General features: G+C 36.2%; 1 protein-coding gene across 3 annotated transcripts in view; it reads right to left on the bottom strand.

The window, feature by feature from the left end:
• The window catches only part of HEATR1 (HEAT repeat containing 1), a 48,476-nt gene that overhangs the window by 13,111 nt on the left and 9,986 nt on the right, over positions 1-25,379 (bottom strand). For 2 of the 3 annotated variants that reach the window (XM_058542962.1, XM_058542963.1), the window contains exons 12-31: positions 23,852-23,959; positions 21,070-21,165; positions 20,535-20,623; positions 19,459-19,670; positions 18,999-19,120; positions 18,234-18,425; positions 16,569-16,752; positions 16,283-16,419; positions 15,323-15,515; positions 11,050-11,219; positions 10,492-10,650; positions 8,626-8,868; positions 8,218-8,349; positions 6,992-7,095; positions 6,682-6,825; positions 5,906-6,024; positions 5,688-5,809; positions 3,957-4,085; positions 1,696-1,926; positions 797-923 (exon numbers count right to left, since the gene is read on the bottom strand). In XM_058542962.1, coding sequence (XP_058398945.1) covers positions 797-923; positions 1,696-1,926; positions 3,957-4,085; positions 5,688-5,809; positions 5,906-6,024; positions 6,682-6,825; positions 6,992-7,095; positions 8,218-8,349; positions 8,626-8,868; positions 10,492-10,650; positions 11,050-11,219; positions 15,323-15,515; positions 16,283-16,419; positions 16,569-16,752; positions 18,234-18,425; positions 18,999-19,120; positions 19,459-19,670; positions 20,535-20,623; positions 21,070-21,165; positions 23,852-23,959 — 3,013 coding nt within the window. The remainder of the gene's footprint in view (positions 1-796; positions 924-1,695; positions 1,927-3,956; positions 4,086-5,687; positions 5,810-5,905; positions 6,025-6,681; positions 6,826-6,991; positions 7,096-8,217; positions 8,350-8,625; positions 8,869-10,491; positions 10,651-11,049; positions 11,220-15,322; positions 15,516-16,282; positions 16,420-16,568; positions 16,753-18,233; positions 18,426-18,998; positions 19,121-19,458; positions 19,671-20,534; positions 20,624-21,069; positions 21,166-23,851; positions 23,960-25,379) is intronic. The other variant, XM_058542964.1, reaches the window with a different exon arrangement.

Raw genomic sequence — 25,379 nt, 5'->3', positions numbered from 1 at the left:
ATATTCCAATGCGTCTATTACAAAAGGGGTTAGGGGTGCAGTGTTTGGGGTCCATGGTGGGCCACTTAAAAATCACTGTCCGAGAAAAATGAAGACTTCTTCCCACGTCACCACATACAGCTCTCTAGCACCTTCTGGTCTGTCCCTGCCAAACCTGAGCAGAATGCAGGATGAGACGGACCACTGCCTGGCCAAGCAGGGAGACAGGGCAAACAGCTTGCCACACAGGTAACAGCCCCCGCGGAGCCCTCAGAACCTCCTTTCTAATGCACTTTGCTGTTCCGCTTTGAAGGGCGGAGAACTAAGAACGTTCAACACATCAACCCTTTCTCAAGCCAGTCTCACTGATGCTGCAATTAGTGGAAATTTCAAGACTGCCATACATGGTAAAATTTTAATATTTAATTACCACTGCTGTGGTACCTACTTTCTTTCTTCTTGTAAATGTCTTCACAGATATTTTAATGGGAAGCTAAGAGACAGCTAATCAGGGCCTGCTAACCGTCACTTTACCATGATTCATCCTTGACCCTCATAATACCCCACAGCTAACACATCAGCTAAAGGCACAGAGGTATAGAAGCCAATGTGTGAGGAAAGGCATGCAGAAACCCTACTTACTGTTTCCCATAAGGATTTGAGAAGATACACAACCATACACTCAAATTAAAAATTATTAACTTACTGAACGAAATCTTCTACAGACATACTATGGGTTCTAAGGGTGACCCGCACTGTCTTCTGCTTCTCCTGGGCTTTCAGGTTAAACAACAACTAACACCTGATTCAGGTTTACCTTCTTTTTCTTCTGGCAGCTTTATTAAGTACCCGAAGATATTCATCAAGCTTTGTATCTGATGCTGGACACTAAATTCACAACAGACTGAAATCCAAAATTCAGTGTCTGCCTCTAAAATAGCATCCTGTACAGAGAAGAGACATAGGTAATAAAACTGTGCCTATTAAATTTACGTTTTAATAAGTACAAAGAAAGGAAACGTTTTAAAAATATTTCTTCACACACAGTCACTATATATTGTTCCTTATGGTCTTATGTATCACCAGAGGAATGAGTTACCGAGCTCCTTACATGAAAACGCCAATTTATGAGAATTATGAGGGCCTAATTCCAGGATAACCTGCATTATGATTTCTGGCAGAACTGAACATACAACTTTACTTAGAGTAGGTCTAGATCTATTCCTAGATCCCATGTCTAAGAAGTCATTTAAAAACAGTCCTGGACTTAAAAGTTCTACTCTCATCCATCTGAACAGGGCTCTCCAAAACAACAACCTGCACCTTGCTGATTCCAATGATACTGACACTCCTCCCTTTCCCCATGCAATGCCCTCAAAACCACTTTCAAGAGACACAGTTTAATTACCTTACAGCAGTACTCTGTTAGGCTTAAAAGAGAACCACCCAGCATGGCACCAGCATCAAACCTATTTCCTAGAAAAGTCAAATCACCCTGAGGAGGTGTTTTGCTGCTACTGAGGATATTCAGAGGGCCACAGGCTGTGACAGCAGTTTTAAAAAATGCCAAAAACATCTTTAAAAGTAGTTCTGAGCAAGCACTGTTAAGTAACGCACATTAAGCATTCATCAGCCCCATGTTTAAACTGGAAAATACCACAAAATCTATGTGAGACATCACCGTTTCCTTTCTTATCACCGCCCCCATATTCTCACCTTTTCTCCATAGGCAGCCGCCAGCACTGTTTTAGTGACATACTGTTCAAAAAGCAAGATGAGGAGAACCCAGAGGAATCTTTCTGCACCCAGTGTATCAACTAGTTGAACAAGGATGGGCAGGCGCCTGTGCTCTGGAACGTGTGGCAGCGCGTCCACAAACACATGAATGATTTTCACCACGATTTCTTCCACATTTCTTGTGACTTCTACAGAGTCTCCACCATCAGACTGCACAAGAGCAAGCAGGGACAGTGAGTAGGAACAAATAACCCTCACAAAACAAGCTTTAAGTGGACATGCAAAGCCCTTCAGATGTGCCCAAAAAAAGTTACCAAAAGAATTTTAATAGGGGCTGGCCCCGTGGCTTAGCGGTTAAGTGCACACGCTCCGCTACCGGCGACCCGGGTTCGGATCCTGGGCGTGCACCAACGCACTGCTTCTCCAGCCATGCTGAGGCCGTGTCCCAAATACAGCAACTAGAAGGATGTGCAACTATGACATACAACTATCTACTGGGGCTTTGGGGAAAAAAAGGAGGAGGACTGGCAATAGATGTTAGCTCAGGGTCGGTCTTCCTCAGCGAAAAGAGGAGGATTGGCACGGATGTTAGCTCAGAGCTGATCTTCCTCACAAAAAAAAAAAAAAGAATAAAACCTTAAAAAAAAAAAAAGAATTTTAATAATCAAAGACCAATCAGTACATATTCAATGAGTACAGATATGTCCCCAGCACTATTTGGCCCTGAAGGGAATACAAAGCGTAGGATGTGAGCGCTATCCTGAAGGCAATTTATCATCCTTACGAAACAAGAAACACATGTGAAAAGATAACAACAGGAAGCACTAAATGGCAGACACCAAATATGCACCATCTGGGAAGCTGCAAAAATCAAGCAGGATCTGTGTTGTGCCTCAAGGAGAATGGGTACAATCTAGATAAGCAGAGCACAGAAAGGCCAACCCCCTGTTGCTTTCAGAATCAAGTTCAAACCCTTTTACCCTGGTACTGGTCCTCCAAACATAGTTGTTGACTGGAAGAATGAATAAATAATAGAATGTACTACTAAACCAATGCCTTCTACTTCTTCTACCTGTCTCAACTGTTTGCTCTTCACCAAATCGATCTACATGACATTCTTCACACACATTGTGCACATTCCTAGACCGTGCCTTTTCACATGCTATTGACAGCTCTGCCATGTCACTGAGCATATCCTATCCTTCTTTCATACCACTTCAAATTGGTTTTTTTTTTTTTTTTTTTGGTGAGGAAGATCAGCCCTGAGCTAACATCTGATGCCAATCCTCCCCTTTTTGTTTAACTGCTGAGGACGGTTGGCCCTGAGCTAACATCCGTGCCCACCTTCCTCCACTTTACATGGGACGCCGCCACAGCATGGCTTGACAAGTGATGCATCGGTGCACGCCCGGGATCTGAACCTGCAAACCCCGGGCCGCCGAAGCAGAGCACGCACACTTAACCGCTTGCGCCAGCGGGCCGGCTCCTCAAATTCTATTTCTTATGAAACTCTGTGGTCACCCCAGCCCATGTGGACTTTCGCCTATTCTGAACTCTTCAGCATATTCATCTATTCCTCTGGCATATATCATGTTAATGCCTATAGCTATTTTTCTTTTTATATATGTGTCCTGTACTGGCTCATCTGTTGGACACAGAGAACCCCAATCTAACACCAAGACTGAAAGGAGAAGGGGCTGAATACGGCTGAACAGAAAACTCAAGCAGATGACCAAGCTCTTTCATCTTCAAGGCTGCTTTTTAGTTCCAGTTTTCATTCCTTATGGCAAAGACCACACCGCACTCAGCTCTTTGAGTACCTAGAGCTTAGAGAACGCTTGAAAAACGTTTGTGGAATTGCATATTAACAAACTTGCCAACGTAGCTCTAGAACTTCCTATTTTTGTTGACCTGCATAAGGGTATTATCGAACTCACACAATGTCCTGAAATACACAGTAAATGTAAATCCACTTTGTTAGAGCAATGTGAAGGCACTTTTATAGTTATACCCATGAAGCACAGCAAAACCTGCTAGGCATGTTTACTCATATTTTTGGGAAAGACATTATTTCCAAGATTACTTCTTAGCATCACCATTCTAAAATTTAAGAGGCATGAATAGTCGAGCATTTCAGAAAGGCTTTTAATGTCACTTATTTACTACTACTTGAACTCCATACTATGCAAAATTTTAAAACTTAAAAAAATAATACTAATGATGGTATAAAGGCAGCTTACCTGAATAAGTGCTGGAATAACCATTTTCACTGTCTTGTTAATAACTTGAAAACTATAAGTATCATCTAAACGCATGACGTTGGCTCCCATAAATGTAAAAATAGACATAATATTGTGTAGAACTTTATCCTGAAAAAAAAACACATCTTTCAACATTTTATATTTTAAACACATCAAATATCAAAGATTCATTATAACTCAACAATAATAAGAGAAATAACTCAATTTAAAAATGGGCAAAGGACTTTCAAGATTTCTCCAAAGATAAACAAACGGTCAATAAGCACATGAAAAGATGCTCAACATCATTAGTCACTGGGAAACACAAAATCCAAACCACAAGACACGACTTCACACCCACTAGGATGACTATAATAAAAAAGATAGTAACAAGTATCAGGGAGGATGTGAAGAAATTAGAACCTTCACACTGCTGCCGGTGGATGCAACATGGTGCAGCTGCTCTGGAAAGTACTCTGGCAGTTTCTCAGAAAGTTAAAATTAGCATATAACCCAGCAATTCCACTCCTAGGTATATTCCAAAGAGAACGGAAAACACGTTTACACAAAACCTGACACACAAATGTCCACAGCAGCACAATTTTATCATAATAGCCAAAAAGAAGAAACACCTTAAATGCCCATCAACTGATGAAGAGATACACAAAATGTGGTATAAATACACAGTGGAATATTATTCAGCCATAAAAAGAAATACTGAGTCAAGCTTCAACACAGATGAACCTTGAAAACATGCTAACTGAAAAAAGTCAGACACAGAAAAGGCCACATATTATATGATCCCATTTATAAGAAATATCCAGAACAGGTAATTCCATCAAGACAGAAAGTAGATTAGTGGTTGCCAGGGGCAGGGCTAGTGGTGGTAGAGAGAATTGGAAGTGACTGCTAACAGGTATGGGGTGTTTTTTGGGGTGATGAAAATGTTCTGGAAATAGATAACGGTGATGGTTATATAACTTTGTCAATATACTAAAACCACTGAATCCACACCTTAAATGGGCTAATTTCATGGCACATGAACTATAGTTCAATAAAAACAAAGGAAAAATATCAATGATTGTTTCTTTATTATCAACCAGTTTGAGAGCAAGTGACTGTTGCAAGAAAAAAAAATCCTATACATATAAAATCTCGCACATGATTTTTTAGTAGATTAAAAGACCCCCTAAAGTTCATGGAGAACCCCAGGTTAAGAACCTCTGGCTTATATCCCCAATATAAAAATAGTTTCAATCTCTTCAAAAATCTTTAAATGATGTATTTCTATAAGGGACAAAGGATTTGCAAAGATTTCTTTGAGGTAGTTCATAATCAAATTAATTTTCTTAAGTCACTGGTTGAAAGCTGTTTGAGGATTATCTGAGGATTCATAGGATAGTAATTTTTTCCAAAAACACTAATACCACCAGTTATTAGATAGTTACATTGTGCCAGGCACTGTGCTAAATGCTAACTGTAAATTATCCAATCCCATGCTCACAATAATCCTATGAAGAAGGTTACTATTATTCCCCATTTTACAAAAAGGGAAACCAAAGCTTACCAAGATCAACCAGCTCACACTGTCTCAGCTATCAAAGAGGCAGGGCTGAGAGTCCTACCGGTGTTTAATATGCCAAATTGAATTCAAACCAGTAAGCACCTATGCATTTTCATGGAAGTAATGACCTGAAATATCTGCTAAAGTCTCAAATCATTAACACTTACAGGAAATATTCCAGCAACAGTACCCAAAAGTAAGAGGGCATGATGATGGGTCTGAGGCATCTCTGAAACACGGATGCACTGAACTATCAATTCCACATTGAACTTCTCCTCATCAAGAATATCTACAGTGGCGAGAAATAAAAAATCTCTCAGCGGTAGGTACACTGACACTCAAAGTAAATAATTCTTCCACACTTTCCTTCCAATAAAGTACCTACCTTTTGGTATTTTGCCGCCATCTGGAGAGAGCTTTTGGCAGATGTTGAGCAAACAACTAAGAATTAATTGTTTGGTGTATTCCACATTTCCCTGCTCTGGTAGCAAAGGTTCTAAACACCTTTGGGACCCCCGGAAGAGGAATGATGGAAAATGAAAGAGTTGTACAATTTCAGTGATACATTCATGACCATTGTTCAGAATACATGTGAAATAAGGAATAAACTAAAATAGTAACATTAAACATAAAGTCTATAAACAAGATGTAAGATTTCTAACTCTAATTTTTTCTCATATAGGCAGGTGCTTATGTCAAATTACCTCTCCTCTCTCCTGCACTTTCCATCAACCTATTTGAAGTCTTCTTAGAGGACAACCTTTAAGAATTCCTTTGCTTTCAGATGAAAGCACAAATCCACAATCCAATGTCATACACTGTAGCTATCTAATGATGTTCACCTACAGAATATAGTAGGTGTCACACTGCGTCTTTAAATACAAGTGATGATGCCCCAGGGACATACTATTGAAAGTTAAAAAGGAAAGCAGGCTGTAGGGTGAGTGGTCATTTACTACATAATACAGGATGAAGGTCAGTTTTGGTACTGGCAACGGGTACCCAAAACCATTCTTTAAATCTTTGAACTACAGTAATTTGCTTTATTTTACAGGTTAGTTAAGCAAGAAGAGAATATTTTGAAAAGAGAATGTTAAATAAAGTAAGATGAGCAATCAGTAGAATCCTATTCTCTCATAGATTGAGGGCAAGTGTCATTACCTTGATAGCAGGTTAAAAAGAGTCGGTATCAATATCTGAGGACTTTTGAGTTTCTTTTTGTGCTGCAGTAATTCTAGGATGAGGGTTACTCTTTGCCAGTAAGAATCTCCAACTTCCTGAACAGATTCCAGATCTTGTGATTTTCTAGAAAACAAATAAGACAAAAATTTGGAAAAGCAAACACCATGCTAAGTAAGAATTATCATACCTGATTATGCCAAATTGATGGGTATCAAAAAACCACAACTGTTTCATAACAGTCCAGGCCTAGGGAGCAACAGCACGCTCTCATTGCATTCACAGCTCTTACTTCTGCTGCATTTTTTGCCTTCTTGTTTGCTGAATTGTGCCTAAGGACTTAGTTTTATCTGGTGGCTCCAGTTCTATTCTGACTTGTTCAGCATTAACAGAAATCTGAAATATGAAGGAAAAACGGTTGATGATACAATTCCATGGGATAAAATTACAGCAGTAAACACTAATTAAGAGATACAATGAAAACGTTTATGTCCACTTTTATGTCTCCCAACGACTTCTAGGGCCCAGCCCAATCCCCAAGGCAAACACCACTGACAATTTCTTATGTATTCTCTTGGAAATTTTCCATATACCAACAGCTGTATAAAGATTAAAAAAAAAGAAAAAAGAATACAAACAGGAGCATATTATATACATTGCTCTGTACCTTAATTTGTTCCACTTAACGTATCTTAGAAATCTAAATAAATATGGTAAAATTCTAAGAACTGCTAAATCTGGATACTAGGACTTCACCATACTATTATTTATTTTGTGAATGTGTTTTCCTAAAAAAACACAACAAAACAAAACACAGAATAACCAGGTAGGAGGCCGGCCCAGTAGCACAGTGGTTAAGTGTGCACACTCCGCTGCGGCAGCCCAGGGTTCACAGGTTCAGATCCCGGGTGTGCACTGACGCACTGCTTGTCAAGTCATGCAGTGGTGGTGTCTCATATAAAGTGAAGGAAGATGGGCACGGATGCTAGCCCAGGGCAAATCTTCCTCAGCACAAAAAGGAGGATTGGCATTGGATGTTAGCTCAGGACTGGTCTTCCTCACAAAAAAAAAAAAAAAAAGGAATAACCAGGTGGCTATTTTGATGTACACCTAGGTTTCAATCTACATATAAAGCAATGAGCAGATTCTCAATTCGATTATGTGTGTCATTAAACAACTATTTAAATTAAGAAGAGTAATCTGTTACCCAGGTGAACATCAAGCCACCACTCATTCCTATTCCTTGCATAAAACAGGGAGATCCCACCCAATACAATTAAGATCAAACTAACACATGCACCCTACCTATTTAAAACTATAATATTTCACACAATAAAAATAATGGTGAAGACTTACAATTATGATTTTGTACTTCTCTCTGACCTACTTTTCCATGATTCTTGTTAATGGTAACATCTCACTTTCTAAAAGCACTATAAAGTGGAGGATGCTTAAACATGGTGTTACTTGGAAGAAAACAAACATGAATACACAAATTACAGAAAGTTTGCAACTTACCCCTTTAAAAACACTGCTAACAGTCTGAGCACAATGTGAATTTTTGCAGTTCACCAATAAATCAAACAACATACGCAAAAGCTTCTGCTGAACTTTTTCATCTGATATAGATGCAAAAAATGGCTTTGTAATCTAGAGGTAGAAAAAAGGCAATTGAGCTCAATGAACAAACTTGAATTCCAAAAATGATCTTTATATTATTCTCTCTTACAACGTAAAATTGTTCCCAATTTTGTCAGTTAAAATGCAACTCTTTTTAATGGTCCATGTACATCATGTAGTTTTGTAAAAGGGTCAAATAGATCATATTCCTTTAAAACAGGTCCAGTCCACTTATCTTCTCCAAATAAAACATTTCCAATCTCTGAAAGCTTGAATATGCTTTAGTTTCTGAAAGAAGTCACTGACCTTTTCGAGGGCTGTAATCTGAATGGTTGGCATTCCTGTGTAAAGTTCCTTTGTTGTGTGCACAGCTTTTATAAATATATCTAGACTCTTTGGGTCCTTATGTAGAAGGGAAGCTGAATATTCACTGTATTTTCCCAGAGTGAGATGCAAAACAATGGCCTCATCTTTCAGGACAGCTGTGGGCTCCTTCTGAATCTTTTCTAACAGTTGTTCAACCATAGGCAATAGCTGAGAAAGCACCATCTAAAATTTGGAACATTTATTAGTAAATAGTCATCTATACTGATAATGTTTTTGCTTGCCTTACAAAGACATCCAAAGATATCATGTTGGAAGACTGGGAGCTTAGCCTAGAGAGTTAACGATGACCTCTTCGACACAGGGATGGCTATTAATCCAACTAAGGCACTCAGGACCCCTCTGATAGCACAGTCTGTAATGGTCAAAAGCTGTAAACACTTCAGAGATGAGAATAGAAATAATCTAAGTGTCCCAAGACTTTCTGAAAACAGGAAATACAAAGTAAACTAAAGTTTTAGACTACAAAAACGAATTTTAGCTTTTCTAAAATACTGCACACTTCCCCAAACAATGTTTCCATTTTGGTATAATTAACATTAATTCAAGTTATGTATGTGAAGTCTTTAATAACAAACCAGGAGCTGGCAAATTATGGCTTGCGGGCCAAATCCAGAGGACCATCTGTTTTTGTAAACTTTGTTTACTGAAACAGCCATGCTCGTTCGTTTACATACTGTCTACGGTTGCTTTCACAATGACAGCAGAGTTGAGCAGTGGCAACAGAGACTGTATAGCCCCCAGAGGCTAACATATTTACTATTTGGTCCTTTACGAAACAAGACCATCAACTCCTAGTTTAAACTATACCAGGTACAACGCAGAGTTGATAAAGGCCATCTGCTTGCTTGCACCAGGAAAATAAAATCAAATGGTTTTTACTCCACTTTACCCCTCTTTTAGTTCAAGTTGCAGTCAGTCCAAGACTGGTGACAGACACAGGCATTTGTGGAAGGCAAAGATGAGGAACTTTTTCTCTGCTCATCAGCACATACCATCATATAAACAAGGGTTTCATAACCTCTTTCTTTTGTATCATAAGCTTCCTTGATAACCTAATGAAAGCTATGGATTTTCCCCAGAAAAATGTACAACCACGTACATTTTAAAAATGAGCAAATAGGGGCCGGCCCAGTGGTACAAGCAGTTAAGTGCGCACGATCCGCTTCGGTGGCCCGGGGTTTGCTGGTTCAGATCCTGGGCATGCACCGACGCACTGCTTGTTAAGCCATGCTGTGGTAGCGGCCCATATAAAGTAGAGGAAGATGGGCACGGATGTTAGCTCAGGGCCAATCTTCCTCAAGAAAAAAGGGGAGGATTGGCATCGGATGTTAGCTCAGGGCTAGTCCCCCTCACAAAAAAATAAAATAAAAATATTAAAAAAAATAAAAATTAAAAATTAAAAATGAGCAAATGATTTAGAATGTTTATAGACTCTTATGTCCAAATATATTACCTTGTGGAGAATTTTTACCTAAAGAATAGACACAAAACAACAGTTCTTTCAGCTGTGCACTTCAGTGTTTTTCCCCACGTGACTTTTAAATTCACTTAAAACCAAGTCAATGATTAGACAGGGATAACACACAATTTTCAAATGGAAAGAAACTCACCAATATTTGCTTTTCGTACCCTGTATCTTTTTCTCCACCCCAACTCTTCCACCTCCCAAATTAATAAGAAAATTTTCACTTCTGAGTACATATATGTAACTCCTGCAAATGTTTTCCTTACAACAATCTTTAGTAACATCACATGAAATGTACAATCCACTCAAATTGCATATACCTCACTGTTGACTTCCTGAAGTACTTTCATCAAATCTTTTGCAATATAAGATGGGCAACTATATACACAATAAAGTAGGTTTTTCAAAGTTTCAGACAACTTCTGATGAGATTTCAGTTTCTTTTCTCTCTGTAGTTCCTCAAATAAAGTAGCCAAATCCTAAGACACCAAAAAGAAAATTGGATAAAAAAGGATTAAGGAACCACAAACATTACATGTACTAATTATGGATGATTCTTTCCCAAACGATGTGACATTGCTTATAATTTTTCATTTCCCCTTGAAAGCTTAATAGGAAAGATTATCAATATCTCTCAGTTAGCTTACTATCAAAAGCCAAAAACTGCTCTTTTAGCCAATGAAAGGATAGCAGAATGGAAATATGGTATTGCTATCTTTTTAAAATGAGGGGAGAAAGATTTGCAGATATTGACATATCAGTTTCTAAATTCAATGACTTAAGATCAAAAATCCCTGCAAAGCAAAACGTCAAGAAAAGAGAAAACTGTTCACGTGTATACACGTACATGCTCAAATCTTCCTTGCTAATGAGTTTACCTGAACAACGTAGGTGGCATCTGAGGTGATTTCCTCTGCTTTAGGAACCAAATGATCTATTATCAGATGAAACTGGGACGCCACGCCACTGAGGGCATGCAGACAGTGAATGGCAGCCCTACGTACTTCTTTTACGGGGCTTCCCAAATTAACGAGTAGAGACGTTACCACTAAAACCAAAGGGAAAAAAATTTAAGTAACAATTTTAAAAACTGAACCATTCAGTACAAAATTTAAAGACTACCAGAGGGTAAAAGATGAAAAGTTTTCCTCCCAACTCAAACTCCCTCTCCAAAGACCATTCACTGTGTAATTATTTGTTTACAATACTAGAAAAATGTTAGACATACACGAGTATATTCTTTTGAAAATACTCAAAAGAGAGCATAGTACATATACCCTGTTCTGCACCAACTGCTATCACATCTCAATGTATCTGGAAGTGTTTTCCATATAAATACATACACATCTAACTTAAATCATCCTTTTAAGATCGTACAGCTCTCCGTTGTATTTTCCATATTTTTAAACCAGTACCTTACTGGTGCAAGTTTAGGTTGTTTCTAGTCTTTGGTATTAAAACTGCTGCAACAAACACACCTATACAGAAGTATGGAGAGGAAATAACCCCTTTGTGCATCATGCTTTACAAGCATTTTGTCCTGAATTGATGTTTGCTTTTACTTTTTGATGCAGAAATTTTATAGTCAAATTTTTCTTCTAGTTTTTTATGTTGCTTAGAAAGGCCCTCCCCACTCTAAGTGAATTTAAAAGTATGTACCTCTATGTTCAGAGAGAGAGCATATGTACTCCATGTTTTCTTCTAATACTAGAGCTAAGTCATTTTTATGTGAAATTGTTTAGTTCACATGAAATTTCTGTCAAGGAATGAGGTTGGAGTCAAACTTTTCTAATGTTTCCAAATCGCTAACGAGATGTTCTATTTAATAATCCACCTAAGAATCTCACAGATCTGGGATGCCAGCTTTGTTATTCACACATTCCATCAGTATTTGAAACTCATCTACTTCTGCCAACTAGTACTTCTAGAACCATTTTCAGTAATAGTGACGAATTTTACAGGAATGCTTTTGTTTCCCCAATTATGCAGTGAAAATACTAGCTTTTGATTTGAGAAGTATTTTCATTACATTACTCTCATTTTGCTGTCAATTACGAATAATTACTGATTTTTATCTAATGCCTTTTCAGATTTTTGCACATGATCATATAGGTTTTCTCCTTCAACACTCATATGGCCAATTATGTTAACAGAGTCCCTTATTTTGAACCAATTTTGTATTGTTGGAATGAACTTTATCTGGGTAAATGTTTGGTTTTTCCAATATGCTGTTGGACTCTATTTGCAAATATTTAGGATTTTTGCATTATTATTCAAAGCCAAGATGGCCAATATTTTTGTTTTTGTCTGCAAGCATTGTCAATATTCAGTGTTATGCTGGTTCTAGACAAAGAATCTGGAAGCTCTCCTTCATTCTATGCACTGCCCAGCTCAACAGCATCAAAACAATCTACTTCAAAGATCTGGCAGAATGCATCTGTGAGATCAACTGAATCACGGTTTTTCTTTTAAAAAAGTCCCTGGGATAAAGAGATATATAAATTCCTTTTATGGTAATTATTTAAGCTTTATTCCATGCTATATTTGGTACAAATTTTGGTGATTTTTATTTTGCTATAAATGATTCATTCCACATATTCCACTTCTGGAATGCTAAGGAAGAACTTGACAAGCTCTCAAACTTTTCTGAGAAGGTCATATGAAAGCTGGAAATCCTTCCTGGTCTCCATAACATTAATTTATAAAATAAAGTCAGAAATGAACAGCTGGAAAGTTGAATTCACACCAAGGCCAGCTTTAGGCCAAGATACCTATTTGCTAAAATTCCCTGTATAGTGGAGCAAAGCTTCCAAGAAAATCTAAATTCAAAAACAAATTCCAAGTACAAACTACCTTGTTCAAGTAAGGTAATGGAACTCAAGACAAGTCAAAGTTACATTGTTTAAGCAATCAGCTTTTAGGGGAATGTTCTTCCATTAAAAAATCTATGTGGGGGTCGGCCCGGTGGCGCCAGCAGTTAACTAACTGCACGCGCTCCGCTGCGGTGGCCCGGGATTCGCCAGTTCAGATCCCGGGCGCACACCAATGCACCGCTTGTCAAGCCACGCTGTGGCGGCGTCCCATATAAAGTGGAGGAAGATGGGCACGGATGTTAGCCCAGGGCCAGTCTTCCTCAGCAAAAAGAGGACTGGCAGATGTTAGCACAAGGCTGATTTCCTCACCAAAAAAAAAAAAAAAAAACTATGTGACTTAATTCTCCCAACTAATTTTATTTAGATTTAAAATAGCATATTTTGCATAAAAAATTGAAAAAAATACTTGAGTTTTGCTTTTAAACATGCAAATAAATTTACTGTATTGATCAGGCATAACAAACCAAAAGCAGCCTCCATCTTACAAATGATGTTAAATGTTTATTCACTTAACAAAAGTTTCCTATATTCAAGACTGAGCTGGAATACATATCTGCACATAAAGTAATAAACGGTGGTTAGAGTCCCAAGCCACTGACAAAACCTCAATTCATATACTGCATTATTATAATATTGCAATACCTTTTTCTTTTGAACAGATAGAATTTTTTGTAAATATATTAAAACAATTACCAACCAACACTTCCTAGACTCCTCAGGGACAAGGTATGGCTACCAGCTCACTGTGGACTTAAAGAGGAGAGCACTGAGGACAGGGGCAATGACCAAGTGGCCTTCTACTTGAGGCCCTCTGGGCCTCTAGTATATGGTCCTTGAGCCTCCAAGTAGAATAAGGTGCATCTCTCCTGTTTTCAGTGGAATACTGTGACATGTCTAAGCAGCACAAATGAAAAAGTACTTTAAAAAGGGGGAGGTGACAGATGACAAGGCAGCAGGAGTTGGCAGGGAGCCTGTCTTGCAACAATACCAGAGGAAAAGTTAGGTCCTTTGGTTCTCCTATTTATAGACAAAGAGACATATATTCCTCAGGGGCCACTATATTTAATGCCAAAGCATAGTAGACATTTCATACCTAATTAGAAAATCAAAATAATTATGATCTCTAAATAAATAAATAAAAACTTTCTGAAAACTCACAAGTTTAACACTAGATAACCACTTTAACAAATTATGCTATCTCCATACAATAGAATGCTTTGCAGACATTTTAAAAAAGATAAATTTCTATATTTATTTATCAAAATGCATATAACACATTAATTGAAAAATTAAAGTTAAAAAACTGTACAAGAAGTTCTCATCCAAAAGAAAAACTGAAAGAAACCTTCTAAAAAGTAAATCCACCTAAAACAGGGACTGTAATTTTACAGGAAGTAGTAGAGAAATACTTACATTTATGGGATTTTATTTTGTAAGTAAAACTTGAAATTAGATATCTACTTTACCTTATATTTTACAAAATTTTGGTTACAATTGTAATTATGTGCTCTTTCAAGGAGGTAATAAAAGATAAACATTGAAAAATTGTTCTGGGAAAAGTGTATGATCATTCACTTTGCAATTCTGGAATTGAAAAAAATGATCAAGAACATCTGCAAATTTCCCAAGGGCCACTCTTATTTTTATGATACTAAAATCATTCCATGATCCTCATCAACTTTCTCATTTTCAATCACTATATGGTCTAATTCTGCCAGATACTCTTATCTGTCAAAAGCTTTGTAAGTCAATCCACTTTTCAATATCACATTCATTGACTTCATGAAATTCTGCATCTCTTGCAAAATTTGCAATTTTACTTTATAAAAAATATAAATTTTATTTTTGACTATTTCATTAGTAAGTGCCCAACCTGAAAATGACTTATACCTGATAAAAAAAGAGATAAATCCAGGAGAGTTGAGTGGAGACCTATTTTGTAAGTAGTCAGTTGCATACTGAATTGTACTATGATGGTTTGGCTTCCCTATATAACCCTGTAACTCTTGAAGCTCAGAAAATGAATAGTTGGATATTAAAAACCCATGACTAATCATCTGCTATTTCTATGATTTGTTTTGGTGAGACTTTGCAAATGACCTTCATAACTTAAAAGCAATACTTAGAAGTAACCAGAAATAACTGAGAGAGCGAGAGAGCGCTATTTCAAAAAAAATTAAAAAAAAAAAATTCTCCAAACTACAACCTTCATATACTACGTATAGAGAAGGCATTAACAGTTGGTCATGACAGAACATAACAATGCCATTTGCAATACCTGGAGAAGATATGGATGCCAGTTTGTGTTTACACTGTGCCTTCTGAGAAGAGAGCATCGCACACCCTATATAAAGAGCTTGAGTCTGCAGCACTGTTCCCACGCTGCAGTTAAGTGGATTTGAAAGGCTAGAACCGTAGGTCCATAAAACAGAAAAGAACTTGAATAACTGAAAAACATCTTCTAGGTGTACCTAAATTGAAAAAAAATACAGTGAAGTTTAATTTTCACTCATATAAAGTGGTTCCAAATCCTCTTTTCACTAGTACGATTACAGAAAACAATTTAATGCAATGTTTTGCTTTGTCTAGTCACTTAAAATTATTCTACATTTGGTATTTTAACCAATTGAGAAGGACGTAAATGAATCCAGAGGACTGATATTCAGAGGACTCGCTATAATACTGCACTTGAACACATTTAACAAAAAAAAATGATGACACTAAGCAGAAAACCAAGACAAGAGTGATGTCGGGGAAGCCTGATTAAGAAAGTACTTCAAAGATGAAGTGAGCAATGTCAACTGTGTTAAATGCTGCTGAGAGAGCAAGTAAGACAAGAACAAAGAACCTGCCACTGGACCTGGCAACATGGAGGTCATTGGTGCTGTGATGAAATTTCTTAACTGAGTGACTTTGCATATGCTAACTCACCTCTCTAAACATCAGTTTCTCATTGGTAATGGCATCAATCAACCAAACAGACTGACTGGGCTGTTGTGATTATTAAATACATTAATATGCCTAACACATTAGTAGGCATGCAGTAACGTTAGCCTCTGTCCAACTTCCTGATTAGTGTCATGATTACAGTACTGCTTTATATGGCCTGTATTTATCATCACATACTCTTCACTATTTAAAAGTCTACTTTTGTTTTCATTAAAAATTGTTATTACAAAAATAATCTGCAATATCTTCTGAAAGGCAAGAGCATGCCTGAAAAACATGAGCTTAGTACCTTTATGAAAAGTTTCATCAGAACTCTGAAATGAACGGCATCAGCACCACTCAGTATCAGCTCAAAGAGCCCAATAAGCAAGTGCAGATAGTCTCTGCTGTCTTCTTTCAGTTGTTCAGGGTTCCACCAAATGTCATCTACGTGGACATGAAGAGAAAGAGAAACGATGCATAAACTTACGTGGACACACTGCTAGGAACTTTTCACTCAAGACAAAAAACAGTCGTGAATTCAATAACTCAGTTTTCCAAAATATCACATTCATGAGATTCAGATCTTGTCCTACCTTTAGGAAAAGATTTAGGAGCCTTCAGTGCATGAATAAAATTCTTCAGTGAAAAGACAAGCAAAACGGAGTCCTCCACAGCAACCCTCTGGGCAGTGTTGAGCTGTTCTACGTAACGTTCCCACAGCTTCACTGGTATCCCTCTGTCCATCATCAGCTCAAAATGCCATTCTGAGGGGATCTCCTGAAACGGTAAAGGAATCAAAAACAGTACAAATTGAAAGGGGTTCTGCACATGGGTTATATAGGTGGACTTCGATGGATGTATGACTGGGTAATATGCAAAATTTTGTCTATATGCGCATTTAGGTGGGGAGAGGATTAATCAGATTTTTAAAGAGGTCTAACCATCACTATTCACAAGAAAAGATGTAAGTTAACCACGGCTTCATTTTATCTACGTTTACTTAAAACATCATCCCTAAAAACAAACATTATTCATATAAATTGTGTTTATTAAATGGCACGTTTCTAAACAGAAAGATAAGGAGTTGCATTTCCAAAAGATCTTCAAAGAGACTTTCCTCATTTCACATTTTTTACTGCTAATCTGAAGAAGGTACATGATAAAAATCTCCAAACTTGCAGATGATTCTAAACAAGTAGCAAAATGTTAAGGTGTTTAGAAATAATACTCCAAATGCCAAAAGGAAGCATGAGAAAAGGTTCAGGAAAATGACAAATGAGACTCCGTACAGGCGAGTAATAACTTGGAAGGAAAATAATCCAAAGCCAGACTTATAATGTCTTTATAGTGAGGGCTTTCACTGGCTCAATACGCTGCTACAGCTGAAAAGATGCTTGTGACTCTCAGAAAGGGTATTCAACACAAAACAATGTTATCTAGGTATATATAAAATACTATCTGTCCACATCGGGAACAAATACATTTCACATGTTATCACACGACAAAAGATAATATAGAATGAAATTAAAAAGACCCTATCTGGGCTACTTTTTAGAATATGAAGATTCACTCTTTTTAAGTTTACATAATTTTAGCTAACAACGGCTATGACCAGAACTTACAAAATAGTGAGGGTATATGTAAATGTGAAAAAGATGTGATTTGTTTATTAGCAAATCCTATAATGAACAGTCCTCTGAAGTTTGGAGGACAAATAAAAACAAAATACTATCCCATATGGCAACTATTAAAAGAAATAACCTTATTACCTTAAGATGTGGTACTAGGTAAAAAAAACAAAACAACTGAAACGTTCCTTAGTAACACTGTCAGAGACAACAGTAGGCTGGCAAAATCCAAATCTAATGTAATATTAAAATAATGCAAAAGATCTATTTTTAGTAGACAGTAGAATAAAGTAATATTTTGTTCAAGCACTAATATATTAGCGAATTCTTCATCACAAGAGGTAGTTAAGTATAACTTGGAAAATTACCCAATAAAGATGATACAGAGGAGAGTCAACCATCAGATACAAAACATTACAACACTGAAATTCTATGATTCAATTACATTTTCTGCAAAAGGAAGAGAGCACCGAATTCACTATCTACTGCTACCCAAGGTTGCTTCACATTACATCTCTAGTATCCAAAGACTCAGCATTTCAGCCTCCAATTTTCAGTTATGCTGTGATTAACAGGCCAGGCTGTCACTTTACTCAATGTTCAACTTTCCAGACACTTTGCACTCCTTACCACTGCAGTAATGACACTTTCGAGCTTCTTTATTTTTTTCTGCAACAAATTGAAGACTCTTATCGCAAATGGAAAGTGAGTTTCTTTCAAAGATGAACAGCAAGAGACAAGCACAGCCATGATCACGTGAAAAGTTACTTTCTGCTTCAGGGTAAAGCACTCCTTTTCTCCAACGCTTATTAAATCCTCCACCTTGAAAAATAAACATACTCCATTACTGGCAGCTCTTGGTTTGCATAAAACAATTTTCTCTACTTTAGGCCTATCTAGGTATTATGTGTTTTACATTTAAAGTGAGATGACAACTATAAAGCCTTAAAAAAGTAGTAAGCACTGATTTCTAACTAATTATGAACATAAATAATTTCAAAAATTATAATGAACATAACTGCACTTGCCAATTGGATAAATGTTTTAAAATTATACACCTAATACCATCACAAAGGTTTATTTACTAAGGCAACAGAAATTTTCTTCTCTTTTAGATTATATTTTGCTATCTGAACAAAAAATGACTTGAAGGTGAAAAAGTACACATTCTTACTCGTCCAATATACAACCACAAGGAAGAAAAATTACATAAAATGTTAAAGATTGCAAACAATCTGCAGAATCTACTAAACAACACTACCCATGTTTAAAATAAAACAAAGTAGTCAAGAATGCAAAAGTTACTTAAAAAAAGAATCTAGCAAAGCAAACACTGAGAATCTACTAAGATTATGAGAAGGAAATCTAGGGGGTGGACTTCAACAGCATACCTACCATCTTTAACATTGAAGAAGGATCTCCAGAATTTATATTTTCAGCCAGCAACTCAATTATCTTTTGATTTGCTACACCAATTAGCTTTCCTGACTTTGTGCTTTTAATCACATTTTCAAGAGCTGTTGGAGAAAAAAAAGAATTGAACATCAGAGGCCCCTTATGTCACCAACATTCACCTAAAGAATCACGTAGAGTCAGGAATTCAGGTAAAAATTTTACAGTTTTCCTATGGTTTGCTTTTTATTTTTCCTTTTATCAAATTCTGAATCTGTCAATGGGTTAGCTTCCTTTTTACTGTATAATTTTTATCTTAGCAAAATATTTTTTAAAATTTTGCTGGCATATAACATGACAAACATGATTTCAAATAACAATTATAGCCAATTTTAAATTGTAGTTATCTTCTTTTTAAAGTGTTACCTGTTCACTTTTTCTAAAAAACAACTGAATTTCTTACCTTCTTTCCAGCCTCTTAATATAGGGTGCAGAGAGCAAATTCCTGATTTTGATAAATATATAGCGATTTTCATCTCAGCAGATTCCATATCATCGTTGTCGATGATCATGAACGGCAGCAGATGCAATACCACCTGATTTGACAACTGCTCGTTTTCACTCAGTATCTCTTCTTTAATTAGTATGTCTGCTACTATCTCAAGTACCCTGTACCTAAAAGATATGTAAGCACATCTGGTTGAGAGACACACTAGAGACGTCAACTGAGCAAAAAATCATCATTATGTTATGTCAGCTCAACTGACATTATCCTGGTCCCCTTACCAAACACGTTATTCAGAGACACCAAAACATTACTTAAAATCCATGCTAATAAAGGAGTTATTTGGGACAGTAATTTTAAACTAACTCTGTCAAATCTTTTTTTCTAAGAAATCATTAGGTTAACTAGAACATAAAACATATATCACACTACATGTCTCAACTCCACTAGAAGTCAGATTCACTCATAAGTTCAAAAAATATTATCTGAACACATAATATGTGCTAAGAACTAAATATGATAGATACAAATTTCTGTAAGACACACTCTCATCCTCTAAGCTTAGTCCATGCAAAAAGCTTAGATGCCAAAAATGAAATAAACAGAACTCATCAAACACTACAAAAGGTATCACGTGCCTCTGAGCTTATTTTTGTTTAATATGTTTGTATTTATTTTTAATTATAAAGTAATATCCTTGTAAAAAAAGTGAAACTAGGATTATATAAAGTAGAAAATTAAAGCTCCTTCCCATTCTATTTTCCAGATGTCAGTATTATATCATACATTATATCATTTTTTCCATTTTATTAAGAAAAATTTCAAACACAGAGAATAGTATAATGAACCCATACAAACCCAAATTAATTTTTTATAGTACAAGAATGTTACATTAAGATCCATTCTACTCCCATGTCCAAAGGGTCACATAACTAAATTGTAAGTTGCAAAAATGCAGAGAAAAAGAAAATCAAAGTGAACTTGATATAAGAATTCATCAATTCAGAATAGTATGAGGAGAAATGAACACATACCATCCCCTATTATTTGAAAGTTCTGCTCTTCGAAAGAGATTCAGAAGATTTGAAACGGTCACTTCTGAACTAAAGTGTTGCTTGAAAATCTAAAGAGGAAGAAAATATCCATGAGAAAATTTTTACTTGCTTCAAATACATATTGTGCTTGTTAAGCGAACTTTTAAAAATAATGAATTATAAAGAATTACTCTTCCAAGAATCCTAGTATAATTTCAAAGTTTTGAGAGCAATTTCTCAAAAGTGGCATTCATGAGCCAATTTTCCACGATCCCAAGGTATTTATTTACTATTAATAAAAATTCAAAAAAGCACTTTTCCTTTTTGAAGAACTTCCATATGCATAAAATTGTGTGGTCTAATTACTCCCACGAGCTTTCCCCACCTAGGCTTAAGTCTGTGCTCTCAAGAGAACAAATTTCCAATGGAAGAATAATTTCCAAATATATTCCTGCTTAAAGCAAAGAATCGTGAGAAAGGAAAGAAAATATTTACAAAAAAAATGTGCCCTTCAAAGAACAACAAATTCACTCACCTGAAAAGCACTTATAGCTGACAAAACAACGTCTATATTATCATCGCCTAATCGGGTTAAAACAGCTTCTTTTATGAAAGACTCATCGATACTCTCCTGAGCAATAGAAAAAAAATATTAATTTAGTTGTTGCTAAAACCTCTTAAGACTTTACACCAGAAAGGAAGCATGGTTTTGTGAAAAGCACTCTAGAATACTCGTCAAGGAACACACGCTCCGCCCTGGATGCAAATTCAAACACTAGGCAAACTTGCATTTAACTAGATAATCTCTAAAGGTCCTTTTTAGATGAATAATTATTTGGTACAAACTTTTCCTAGTTTCCACTAAAAATATAATAAAATATGTAGAATCTAAACATAATTTTTTCATTAAGGAGTTCATCTTGTTAACATAAGAGCCCAGATACTGACAGTGCATAGACTAAAGAACCGCAAAACGTCCAGGTTTAAATCTTAGCTCTAAGCACTTCCTAGCTGACCACGAGCAAGTTACTTAACCTTTCTAGGCCTCACTACAGTCATGCATCACTTAACGACAGGGTTATGTTCTGAGAAACGCTTTTTTAGGCCATTTTGTCGTCGTGTGAACATCATAGAGTGTACTTACACAAACCTAAACGGTATAGTCTACTACACACCTAGACTATATGGTACCAATCTTACGGCACCGCCATTGTATATGTAGTCTGTCATCGACCAAAATGTCATCATGCAGCATGACTGTATTCTCATCTACAAAATAGGGCTAATAACAGCACCTACCTCAAAGGGTTGTTACAGAATTAAATAATACATGTCAATGCTTAGAACAGTGCCTTACACATTGTAAGTGTGTTAAAAGTAACTATTAAAAGTTAGCTGTTATTATCATCGTCAATATTTTTACAAGGATAAGGACATGCACTGAGAAGCCAGTCTGCCAAAAAAGAGATTCTATTTTTTTTAAGTAACAAAACAAATCATATAAACATTCACAATAACAGAAAAATAAGACTGCTAATCAACCTGAATATATATCCCTACCTGTAGGTGATGAAAAAAAAAACTAAATAATCCTACAGAAAAAATATAGGTCACTCTGTTGAGAGACAAAACTAAAATCTCTAGAATTCATAAAACTGAAGGCAAAGTTTCACGTATCAAACACCACCAAAATTTTCTCAAGAGCTAACAAGTAGCCAAACATTCCCATCTGGAATTCTAGAACAGAACCTAAGTCCTGTCACTGATGGAGAAGGGAAAATGAAATCAAAGCATGCAAAGAAAGATGTTAACTGCAATTACAATACTGAAGTCTGTAGGTCGAATATATACAGTGCCCTTCATTGAAAAACTAACCAAATCCAGAGGACGGGGAGGAAAGGATTAAGAGTAAAAGAAAGAAGGATGAGAACAGCTTCAGGACTATTAGGAGATTCCAGGAATTCCCTTTTTATTCAAGGCACTGAAATCTTCCTATTATAACAAAGACCTATACTCAATGAGTTTAATTACCCAACAAATCAGTAATTTTAATTACCCAACAAACCTATCAGCAATCTGTGAAAGAAACATAATTCATGCCAGATTGGAAATGATCAAATAAAGAAGTATTTTTCAAATTTGAGTACTATATCAACCATTTTTTAAAAAACATTCTCAGAGATCCTAATGTTGCTTTTATTATTTATATATCAATCTAAAAACTAAGTATAACTTTTTAAAAATATAGAAAAATAAAACAAAAAATATTAAAAATATAAAACAAAATGTTTATAAGTCAAATATATTTAAAAAACCCTACAAAACCAATAAAATTCAAATTGAGATGAATTTAATGTAGTAATTACAATTAGCTGAAATTAAACTCTACTTGTAATATGACTCTGGTTCTAATTGCCATGACACAAATTCTAGAGTTCAGCATGCTTATATTGCCATGCACTATGGGGAAACTAATTTCTACTACTTCTTTTCTCTATTCCAGAAATTTTCCAAATACGCAAATAGTGGTACATAAAATGATTTTAGATACTATACAGAGGATCATTCCTATTTTAATTATGGTAACTACAGTGAAATGCATGTACAATTAGCACTTCAAACCCATGATTTGAAGGCTATGTAAAAAAACAGTCCACCTAAAACTAGCTAAAGAAAAATTTTAAGAAAATAATATCAGTGGTAAGCTAATATAGCAAAAATTGTGGAAGTCCTGCTTGAATTACAAAAGTTCAGAAAATACTAGTCTATTTGAATCACTGCACAGTCTTTGTAACGTATCATTTTGGTATAAAGGCATTATTTACAAATTAAGTGAGCCTCTGTACTTACTATTTGGAGCCACCAAAATTTTAAACACAAATACAATCGCAGGTACTGAAATCACGGAACAGTGCTCCAAGAGCTATCATTCCGATGTTCTCAAATATGCTCATGTTAAACTTAAGACTACCAAAATCAAACTTCAAAACTAAAAAATTCTCAGATAATTTGTGAACCTCTGTAAATTGATCTATAAATTCCAGTTTGACAAACACTGAACCGAAAAGCTAACTAATAATCTGCAATGTAGAAACATAAGAAAACGGTTGTTGTTAGAGCACATACAGGTTAAAATGGGGGCTACTGGCATGTAAGGTTCTAAATCTTTGTCTAATGTACTCTCATCTGCTTTATTCCACTTATCTCTACAATCACACAATATCGATTCTAGTTGGTAGCTTCAATTTCTTATTCTAGAATTACACTATTCAACTTAAGGACAAAAACTCCACAAATGAAAGCTATTTGACACAAACCTTTGATGTTTTCATGATATTTTTCAGATGATTAACGGCCAGAAGTCTGACAGGAGCAAGCGGATGATTCAGACTGAGCATCAAGGAGGTATCAGAATCTGCTAAAAACTATAGGATTCATCACAATTACCAAATGATTTCACCACTAAATCTGAGCAGCATATGATCAAGAATAAAAACCAGACAAAACTACTCCAAACTGCCCAACATATTCAATAACAACCATCTAATTTCAGAAAGCAAAATGTAAAGCAAAATCTTTGTCTCCAGGGCCAGCCTGGTGGCACAGTGGTTAAGTTTGGCGTGCTCCACTTCTGTGGCCCAGGACTCGCTGGTTCGGATCCCGGGCGCAGACCTACACACCACTCATCAAGCCACGCTATAGGGATTGGCACAGACATTAGCTCAGGGACAATCTTCCTCAAGCAAAAAGAGGAAGACTGGCAACAGATGTTAGCTGAGGGCCAATCTTCCTCATCCCCCCCCAAAAAATAAATAAATCAATCTTTGTCTCGAGAACATATGAGTTACAACAGATGAAAAAATTTGTATTGTTAACGTTGGGATTTTGTGTATACTTGTGTCTATATGTAGGTTTAATTTAGTGAAGTAATTCTATGAAGTAATTTTGTAGTCTTTATGTATATCTGATTCCAAAGTGAAAAGCACCTGAGATAAATCACTATATTAGCATCTAAATGAAAATATAAATGTAAAAAAATTGACCGTTAAAGATACATTGCAAGTCATATAAATGATACAACAGTGACATTCAAAATTAGTGACAATTTACTTCACTTGTGTAATTAGACTAAGAAGGAAGTCTGTCTATCAACCTAAGATTGGGAAATGAAACACCATTAAAGATGAAAGTCTAGGGGCTGGCCCTGTGGCCAAGTGGTTAAAGTTTGGTGCACTCCTCTTCGGCGGCCTGGGTTTGCAGGTTTGGATCCCAGGTGCAGACCTCCTCCACTCACCAAAGCCACGCTGTGGCAGCAACCCATGTACAAAACAGAGGAAGATTGGCACAGATGTTAGCTCAGGGCGAATCTTCCTCAGCAAAAAAAGAAAAAAAAAAAAGATGAAAGTCTAATTATGGAAGAGAAAAACCAAAACAATCATATTTCTCTTCATATTTATTTTCAAGGCTAATTATAAGAACTGCTTAAACATCTAACTTCTAGTATAAAGATTTAGGGTGAATACCAGAAAATTTCTGAAGTTCTAACATGATCATGAAATAAAATCCACCTCCCTTTTCCTAATCAATGATTAAATAGTCACATGTGGCTAGTGGGTATTGCACTGGAAAGTGAAGATACAGGAGAAAGGGAGGGAGCACCAGAAACCTAAGTGAGGCCCCCTTTTGGTGACTGCTAATGAAGATCATACACACAATTTCCAAACAATACTTCTCCTGAAATAAGTATCATATTCAGTTATTTAAATTACTGTACCTTTCTCCAATTATTCAATTCCTGCCTCACAGCCTTACTTAAGGTAACTAGGCAAACTGTTTAAAATCTCA

The sequence above is a fragment of the Diceros bicornis genome, chromosome 6 (assembly GCF_020826845.1).
Source record: "Diceros bicornis minor isolate mBicDic1 chromosome 6, mDicBic1.mat.cur, whole genome shotgun sequence".
Classification (NCBI taxonomy): Eukaryota; Metazoa; Chordata; class Mammalia; order Perissodactyla; family Rhinocerotidae; genus Diceros; species Diceros bicornis.
The sequence above is the reverse complement of the archived record's forward strand: the minus strand, read 5'-3'. Positions and strand labels throughout refer to the sequence as shown.